The sequence below is a fragment of the Otolemur garnettii genome, unplaced genomic scaffold (genome assembly GCF_000181295.1).
Source record: "Otolemur garnettii isolate 467f Iridium unplaced genomic scaffold, OtoGar3 scaffold00022, whole genome shotgun sequence".
Taxonomy (NCBI): Eukaryota; Metazoa; Chordata; class Mammalia; order Primates; family Galagidae; genus Otolemur; species Otolemur garnettii.
Genome location: NW_003852417.1, coordinates 16492979 through 16502945, shown reverse-complemented (window position 1 = coordinate 16502945; position 9967 = coordinate 16492979). Strand labels below are relative to the sequence as shown.

At 40.5% G+C, this 9967-nt stretch overlaps 1 protein-coding gene across 7 annotated transcripts in view; it reads left to right on the top strand.

Annotated features, from left to right (window-relative positions):
* Positions 1-9967, top strand: part of DTNB (dystrobrevin beta) — a 240452-nt gene that overhangs the window by 146461 nt on the left and 84024 nt on the right. For all 7 annotated transcript variants that reach the window (XM_003787445.3, XM_023511873.1, XM_023511870.1 and 4 more), the window contains one exon: positions 5518-5595. In XM_003787445.3, the coding sequence (XP_003787493.1) occupies positions 5518-5595 (78 nt within the window). The remainder of the gene's footprint in view (positions 1-5517; positions 5596-9967) is intronic.

The following is a 9967-nucleotide window of genomic DNA, read 5'->3' as shown; positions in this document are numbered from 1 at the left end:
CTTAAACCACTACTTCTCAACTTTCCTAATGCCTCCTAATGCCATGACCCTTTAATACAGTTCCTCATGTTGTGGTGACCCCCAACCATAAAATTATTTTCGTTGCTACTTCATAACTGTAATTTTGCTACTGTTATGAATTGTAATGTAAATATCTAATATGCAGGATGTATTTTTATTGTTACAAAGGTTGAGACCCACTGGCTTAAGCAATTCTCTTTCCCCAGCCTCCCAAGTAGCTGGGACTACAGGCACCTGCCCAGCGCCCAGCTGTCATTGAGAGACCAGGTCTCGCTCTGGCTCAGGCTGGTCTCAAACCTGTGAGCTCAGGCAATCCACCTGCCTCAGCCTCCCAGAGTACATAAAACTTAGGTTTTCATCGTTTTAATTTTTATCCCCAGAAGGTAGCATGGTGGCTACCACCTGATGGAGACCCTCCAAAAATTTGCTAAAGGAAAAAAACAGTTATTTATAATCTGCCCTGAAAAATATTTAAAGGCAAGAGTTATAGATCATCTATTCTTAGAGATAATTTTAAAACCCTTAAGAGCGATTTTGTAGAAATTTTATTTATTTTTTGTTTGTTTGTTTTTTAGAAGGCCTGGGCTGGGTTCAAATCCCACCAGCCCCAGTGCATGTGACCAGCGCCCTAATCACTGAGCTACGGGCACCCAGCTGTTTGTGTAGAAATTTTAATTGTAGGTTAGTCTGTCTTTCAGAGTATCCACAGAAAAATTGAAGTTGTCTAATCACAAAGGAAATAATTTCTACCAGTGAGCTAAATTTTTACTTTGCAGTAGATGTATCTACGCAATAACTATGCATTGTAAGCCACCCTCTTACTGGATATTTCCCCAAACCTATCCTCCTCCATCCAAAAACAGTAAATATAAATGCAGCTTTATAGTGATCAGAACCCTCAGATGAACAGCCACTGCATGACACTAAAATTCTTTCAAACTTGACATTTTACCTGGGTTTCATGCTCTTACTCACCAATAGCACTTAAAATCCAACAGTTTCAAAACTAAAATCCTATTCAGCCTTCCTTCCTGCTCATTCTGTCCCCTTCCAGTCAAACACACAATTCCTTTTTCCTACTCATGTGTTTCCTAGTTTGGATATTGACATCACTGTCTCCCTGGTAGCCAAGGTGAAGAATCTCAGTTATTCTTCACTCCCTGACCCTGGGACTTAGTCACCACGTCTTTCCTTTTGTCTCTACCTCACCGTTACCACTCTCCACCCTCATCATCACTGAGCTAGACAGTTGCCTAGCTTCTCAGCTTCCATGCCCTCCTCTTTCCAAATCTGTCTTCCATAAATTATTTTTAAATAGTTATTTAGAAAGAATTCTCTCCTAGAAATTCAGATTTACCAAACCGAGGGGAGGGCTTGGGTATCTTACTTTACGGAAAGCTTCCCAGATGATTTCTACATGTACTCTTGATAAAAATCAATATTTGCAAGCTTCTAGAGTTACCCTTTTAAAAGCCCAACCATAGTCACATTATTTTTTGGCTTAAAAACATTGAGTGCTTCAGTGCATTCCTACTACCATATGAAGTCCAGATTTCTTAGCTGGTGCTAAAACGAGCTTCATTCCCATCCCGGCCCTAGTCTCCCTTCCCAGGTGCATTTTCATCTTGTCTCCTGCAGGTGCCTCTGAGTCTAACCAGATAAGTTGGACCCAGTATGCCCTGTGTTTGGGATTTCTGTGCTTTTTTTCATGCCATTTCTATCTGGGGTAGAAGATACCTAGGTATCTAGGGAAGTGTTTTTCTCAATGTTACTCCACCTCTGAGGCTTTCCCTGACTATTCTCCCCCTTCATTCCTCCAGGAAGGAGAACTGCTCTTCTTCTGTGACTTGTCAACACTGGACAGTCATCCCTTGGTATCCATGAGGGAACTACTTCCGGGACCAACATGGGCACCAGTGTTCAAGGATGCCCAAGTTCCTTATATAAAATGGCATAGTATTTGCATATAACCTTTGAACATCCTCCCACATACTTTAAATCATCTCCAGATTACTTAAAATACCTAATGTAATGCCTATATATCACTATATTTGCATGTATTCAGCATAGTACTCTTAGTACTCGGAAAATTCCAAAAGTTTTTCCAAAGCTTTTTGGAAATTTTTTCTGCCAAATATCTTCCATTTGCAGTTGATTGAACCCACAGACATGGAGGGTCAGCTGTAGTCCACTGACCCTCCACACACCCACTACATGGCATTAGGATGATTTGTTTGCATATTTCTTTCCATGTACATGTAGTTAGGTCTTTGAGATAATCTCAGCTTTTATGAGTAGGCTCCCAGTAACAGTGCCTCTGTCCCTTTAATTAAGAAGTAACAGATTTACTCGAAGGCTTTTAAAAACCACCCCTTCTGACTAGCAGTTTATCTTCTCTGTGTATTATCCATCTGCTTCTATCTCCTCATTGGAAGAAAACAAAAATTGGCATGTCTTTTTTTTTTTTTTAAATCATTGAGACAGAGTCTCACTTTGTCACTCTTAGTAGAATGCTATGGTATCATAGCTCACAGCAACCTCCAACTCTTGGGCTCAAGCAGTTCTCTTGCCTTAGCCTCCCTGGTATCTGGGACTACAGGCATGTGCCACAACACCTGGCTATCTTTTTTTGTTTATTTGTTTAGCAGGCCAGGCTGGGTTCAAACCCACCAGTCCCCAGAGCACATGGCTGGCACCCTAACCACTGAGCTACGGGTGCCCAGCCTGCCATGTCTTCTTAACAAAGGAACCTCCCAGATTTCTGGGCCAAGTGATTGTTGGTGACCATTTGGTATCAGGACACTCACTAGTGTTTAAAGATAACTTGCTGAGTTAGTCACCAAAGGAAGCTATAGAACATCTGGTGACATTTTCAAGGTATTCAACTGGTCTTAAATATTAAAGATCAAAACTAATATGATGAGTTATGACACTTCTGTCTTTTTAGGGTTCTTGAACTTGTGTCATTAATGTCAGCATTACACCTGGAAATATTCTTTTCATCTGTGTCTTAGAAGAACCATAAAGTTTATTTTGTTTTGGTTTTGTGTGAACAGTCATTTTTTTTGATGTGTTGCATCTGAGAATGCATCGGAGCTGTTGGCTGTGCAGTAAATGGTGGCTCTTACAGAGATCCTGTCCTAAAGACTTTTAAGTTTGCAAATACCTCCTTTATCTTGAATTGCAAACATACACCTGCCAGCAAAACATGGTAGGACTTCAGAAAGGGTGTGTTATTTGGGGGCCAGTTATAATGCATTTATGGTTTATAATGTAATCATTACTGTCTGGTTTGAATATTAGAAAAGAGGTTTTGATACGTATGTGCCTTAATAGTTTAACAGGATTCCTGCCAAGACATGGACATGATTATAAAAACTTCTGTGGCGTCAGACCAAACAAAATGTTGCAAATCATGAAATTTTATTACATGGATCCTTGTATAAGGAATTAAAAAATTTTATTGTCATTTTTTCTCTGAGAATGTCAGAAAGAAACTTTAATTCAGTCCTGTCTTTAATATTGAAATATACTAGATAACTGTTACTAAATCTGAAAGCACTATGAAAATGTCCTTATCTAATAATAATAAAAACATTAAAGACAGAAAGCCCAGTCTATTTCCAGGACCAGGAAGCTGTTATGATTGATTTGGGTCCAGTGGGCCAATTCATTCGAAAGAACCAGAGGCAAAAATATAAATTTAAGACTAAAAGGTAGCTAATCTGTGTTCATTTCTATCATTAATCAACCTAAAACAATTGATTAATTGATAATAGCAATCACTAGCATTAATAGACTTGAAAATTTGGGGGACATAATTGGATATCTGTCTGGAATACAGGTAGTCAGATAAATAAGTCAGAACTGAATTCTAGCCTAGAAAGGCATGTTTCGCTTCTGAATGTCTTTTGGAATTGTCACACAATGGTAGGAATGTAGAACCATAAGCATTAACTATGGCTTAAAAGTCAAGAGACCTAAATCTGTTGCCTACAGATTACTTTCTGTCTTGGATCCTGTCCGTTAGATGGGAAATAATAAATAAACAAATAAAATTCCTACCTAGAAATGAAATTGGTTATGTTTTGAGAAATGCATTGTTAGGTAATTTTGTGTTGTGCAAAGATCATGGAGTGTACTTACACAAACCTGGATGGTTTAGCCCACTCCACCCCAGGCTATATGTTCTAGCCTATTGATTGCTCCTAGGCTACAGACCTGGGCAGCAGGTGACTGCACTGAATTGGAGATGTTTGTAACAAAAAGGTAAGTATTTGTGTATCTAATCATATGTAAACAAAGAAAAGGTATAGTAAAAACACAATATTATAATCTATTATTTGGGGTCCATCATTGACCTAAATGACGTTATATGATGCATGACTATACTTCTTCTAGTTTAAAAGAGGAAATAACAGATTTCTCAGGAGAAGTATGTAGTAGTGGTCATGTGGCTTCAGGTGCAAGACGGAAACTTTTCTGGTATGGAGGGAGAGGGGTTGAAGAATGGCTGGAAGGTTAGATAATAAACCCCTTTGACTAAGTCTGAATTCTTTTATTCTAGGGACTCATAAGAGACCTTGAGCCTGAAAAACCATCAGCCTAAGACTAGTTAACAAAAAACCGCTTACCTTCAAATTTAAATTTGGATTAGGTTGTAAAAGACAGCATTCCAATTAGGGTGGTAGTCCCCAGCTTTTTGGCATCCGGGACCAGTTTCATCCAAGACAGTTTTTCCACAGCTGGTGTAGAGGGCTCTGACAGGCAGAGCTCAGGCAGTGATACAAGTGAAGGGGACCAGCTGTAAATACAGAGGAAGCTTTGCTCACTTGCCCGCCTCTCAGCTCCTGTGCAGCCTGGTTCCTAACAGGCCACTGACAGGGAGCAATCTGCAACCTGGGGGTTGGGGACCGAAGAATTATAGTATAGGTATAAAATTTAGATTCATTGTTAAGATTCCAATAAAGATAGGTAAAAGCATCTTTTTCCAGAGTCTTATTTTTTAATTTGGCATTTAACAGTATAAGTATTTCAGTAAAAAAAATTGCAAGCTGAGTCTGAGGGAAGGCAGTAAGCTCTGACAGATCTTGGGAAAAGGTTGCACCTATGTCGTACTTTTGTGATATACATGAACGCCAAGCACCCAGTAATCCTGTATTGAAAATGTAGTGAAATTAACTGTCTCAGAATTGAGATGTTGACGTACTAAAATGACAAAGCAGAAGCCACCAAAGTTAAGTCCGGTAGTAGTGAGGTTATAATTAGTTGTTTTCCTGACATACCACAGCACTATGGTCCTGTGGCTTTGTGAGAGAAAACCCCTTCTTGTTGAATTTACTTCAGCTTGAAGTGTCAATTTCTACCCCCTTCCCCATGAGTTGCACTGTGCTTATCAGGAATGATAGCTGGTTCCTTTGCCCTTATCAGTTTTTCACTTGTTTCCCCTAGTTGTGTTGGTAATTATTAATATAAGGTAAATGTCTTTTCTTTCAGTCCTCCTCGCCCTCTGACTAATATGAATGACACTATGGTTAGCCACATGTCCTCTGGAGTGCCCACTCCCACCAAGAGGTATGTATGTACGTCTGGTGCCTCAGAGTTGCATCTAGGCCTCTCCTACTGATTTGCAAACCACCCCCCAAAAAATGAGGTTCCACAGTACTGTTCCACAGTACAGAAAGAACCAGTTTCCTTTCTCTTCCCTTGAATGTCTTTTAATATTATTTCTACTTTTTATCTTCCTTCCCCCCCCACACCTCCCGCCACTTACTCTTAAATATAGCAATTGAAGTTTGGCTTTGAGTGGTCCCTCAGGTGGAAACTTCATTTGTGACAAGCAGTGATCATAATGTCAGAGCAGATTAGCGTGTTTGAGATCTTTTTTTACCTGAAACAATATTTTGATAATCATGAGTTATAACAGTTTTGCATTTGAGTTCTTTGAGTGTCAAAGATCATTTCTGCTTTCTGATTAAACTATGTAAATTGAATTAATCCCTTACAAAATATACTCCTAAATCATTCTGTATATGATTCATAAATATTTAAGTTGAAAGGCCTGACTCCCTCTCTCTAAGTACAGGGAGTTTGCTTTAGGGGCCCTCAAGGAATGAGAACTGTGTACTTCTTTCTCCTCTTTATTTAATTCACTCTCCTCCAAAATTCTCTTAGGCGGGGCTTATGAAAAGAATGATATAAAAAGGCTTACTTTCTATTTGATGTAAGCTGTTCCATGACCAAAGCAATGCAGACACTTCCTCAAGGGCACAGCCATTAAAGAATTCTTTCTAATAGTCATCACTCAAAAAGAAGAAAACCACAAAAGACATTCCAACCCACCCCTCAAGTTCTTCCTGGGGAAAAGAAAAACCAAACACCACTCTGCTATGTGTCCTGACTGCCTTGAGTTAATTCAGCTATAGAAATACCCACTTAATGGCATTTTAATAGTAGCATTTTGACTTGATGTATAGTACCTAAGACCAATAGTGTTTGTTCCCATTGGCTAAAATTCCTAGAGTAATGTTTCTCAAACTTGACCATGGGAAAAATCACTTGGGTCACTTGTTAAAAATACAGATTTTGTGGGACCCCATCAGATTCAGTGAATCGGAGTCACCAAGGATAGGATCTTAAGAAGCCACATTTTAAACAAGTATTCCAGCTAATTCTTGTCATCAAGCAACTTTGGGAAATAGCCTTAGAAGGACGCTAAGGAGTAAACTGGAGGGCTACCCCACAAGAGAGGGTTTAGGGGGGACTTAACAAATCAGAGTAACCTGATGACGCAGCATTTCCCACGTGGAGACTCAGGAGCTTATCAGGTCAGACTTGCCTCCTGCCTCAGAACACGCCCGGCAGGGGAGCACAGTGTGGTGGTGCCAGCATTAGCACAGGCTTGACTTTTCCTTATATCCAGTTTCCAGCACTTGAGAACAGAACCAGTGGACAGGATGCTACTGGGACCAAAGACATGGCACCAAGGAACATAGGCTTTCAAGCCAGACCTGACCTTAAACTTATTCTTATCTTCAGTTGTTTCTCTATAAAGTGGGGGCAACAATAATATCTGCCTTGTGGGATTCATGTGAAAATTTATTATCTTTACTATTTAGGAAGTAATCAGAAATGAAAGAACAAGTGAGTTTAAGAGACAGAATGATTTACAAATAAGACCCTCTCAAGGAGGAATGGAAAATTTGTGGAAGAATACAAAACAATTATATCTGTCCCACCTACCTAGCTTTTAATACCCTTGCTATCCTTGGACTTTAGTTTTTTAGTGTTAAACACCCTTAGCTTTCAGACTCAGACTCCAAAGCAGGGATGTTTCCATTTCAAAACCAGGCAGATAAGGTAGATTAGTGAAAGAATTCAGCTGTTAGGTTTTATGTTCATTTAAAGAACACTGTTAAGTAGGGACTACTTATCTGAGTTCTTCTTATCATTTACTCTGATGGAAAGAGTTTTGTCACTCTGAGTCACCTGCGGACATGACAGTCCTAAGTGCCAGTGACAGGGGACTCTGTATGTACTATGTGCTGTGTTCAGTGGCCACAGCTGAATGTAGTTGCTGGCAGCTGTTAGGAGGAATCGGGCTTTCTGGAAAATGTTCTATTGTTTAAGAAAACTAAAAAGCACTCAGGAGCATTAATAATCATATACCTCTGGAAAGGACACACCCTGAGGACTAACCCTAGGGCATGCAGTATTAAGCCCTAGGCTCAATTATAAGTGGCCAGCTGTAATTGTCAGTCACAAAAACGGTATCTGCAGTTTCAAAAGCTGCTTCACATAATCTAATATGCCTGGATTAAGATTTTATTTTAAAGTCTGCATTTTATGCGGCTCCCATAGCTCATAACTCAGTGGGTAGGGCGCTGGCCACATACACTGAGGCTGGCCGGTTCAAACCCAGCCCAGGCCAGCTGAAACAACAATGACAACTGCAACCACAGCAACAACAATAAGATAGCTGGGCATTGTGGTGGGCACCTGTAGTCCCAGCTACTTGGGAGGCTGAGGCAAGAGAATCACTTAAGCTGAAGAGTTTGAGGTTGCTGTGAACTGAGATGCTATCCAGGGTGACATAATGAGACTCTGTCTCAAAATAAATAAAGTCAGCATCTTCATCTAACACCTCTTTCTGGATGGAATTAGTCAATCTGAGAGATAGTTATTATAGACCATCCAAGGACTGACAACCAGCAGTCCAAAGGGAGCCAGGGCACAGACCGGAAAGGAAGGTTGAGCTCTGTAACGTATCAAGAAGCACAGCGACTTAAGTAGAGGCTATGTGGGAACAAAATGCCCGGCCTTAATGAAGCAGTCCTTAGGATTTCAGCATATTTCATTTCTATTCAGGATGAGATTGTCATAGACTATGTGGACATGAATTACATAATTCGTAGAGCTGGCTTTTCATGGCCGCAGATACCAAATAGCATAAGTTTCCAGACAGTATCCTATTTATGTGCTCAGGGACACCTCAGGTTTTCCTTTCCTCCTCCTGAATGTGGTCAGACCTGTGTCTCCAGAGTCTTATGATAGCCAGGAGCCTCATTCTACGAATACAACGATGCTCAAGCCCCATGCCAGAAATATGAGGTTTCTTTTGGAACTCATTGCAAGACATAAATCACAACATCAGACAAGAACATGCACAATAACAAAAATGCAGGAAAAATTGGAGAAATAGCCGGGCATTGTGGCAGGTGCCTGTAGTCCTAGCTACTCAGGAGGCTGAGGCAAAAGAATTGCCCAAGCCCAGAGTTGGAAGTTGCTGTGAGCAGTGTGATGCCACAGCACTCTACTGAGGGTGACAAAGTGAGACTCTGTGTCTATAAATAAATAAATAACATTTTAAAAAAAAAGAAAAATTGGAGAGATCCAGTTTCTACCTTTTTAATAGACTGCATGTAAAAACAGCAATAACCTCAGTGGTCAAAAATAATGCTGTACTGGCTCAGCACATGTAACTCAGTGGCTTGGGCACCGGCCACATACACTGGGGCAGGCGGATTCAAACCCGCCTGGGCCTACCAAACAACAGTGACAACTGCAACTACAAAAAAATAGCCAGGTGTTGTGGTAGGCAACTGTAGTCCCAGCTACTTGGGAGGGTGAGGCAAGAAAATCACTTAAGCCCCAAAATTTGAGGTTGCTGTGAGCTGTGACACTACGGCACTCTAGCAAGGGTGACATAGTGAGACTCTGTCTTAAAAAAAAAAAAATACAAAAACTGTATTAGTCCAAATGAAAGATGATCTCAGTGTAATGGCTATCAGGGGAAATCCTATAAATTATGTTTCTGTAAGGTTTTACTCTAGGGATATGCCCTCCATAATATTCTTTTTTTTTTTTTTTTTGAGTTAGAGTCTCACTCTGTTGCCCCAGGTAGAATGCAGTGACATCATCATAGTTCACTGCAACCTCAAACTCCTGGGCTCAAGCAATTCTCCTACCTCAGCCTCCTAAGTAGCCTCTCATATACTACCACACCCCCTTAATTTATTCTATTTTTATGGGGTTTTGCTTGCTCAGGCTAGTCTCAAGCTCCTGACCTCAAGTGATTCCCTCCAGAATACAGGAATCACAGGCATGAGCCACCGTGCCTGGCCCATAATAATCTTTCAGTATCCCCATATGAATTCTCTATAATTGAAAAGAAATTTTGTGTTTGCCTTCGACTAGTTTCTTAAAGTTTGCTTTCTTTTAAAATCATCAGAATGGTGCATTTAAAAACAAACAAGAAGCCAGGTGCAGTGGCTCATGCCTGTAATCTTAGCACTCTGGGAGGCCAAAGTGGGTGGATTGCCTGAGCTCATGGATTCAAGGCCAGTCTGAGCAATAGCAAAAGAAAGAGACCCCGGGTTCGTATCCCCAGCCCAGACCCACCAAACAACAATGACGGCTGCAACCAAAAAATAGCCGGGCGTTGTGG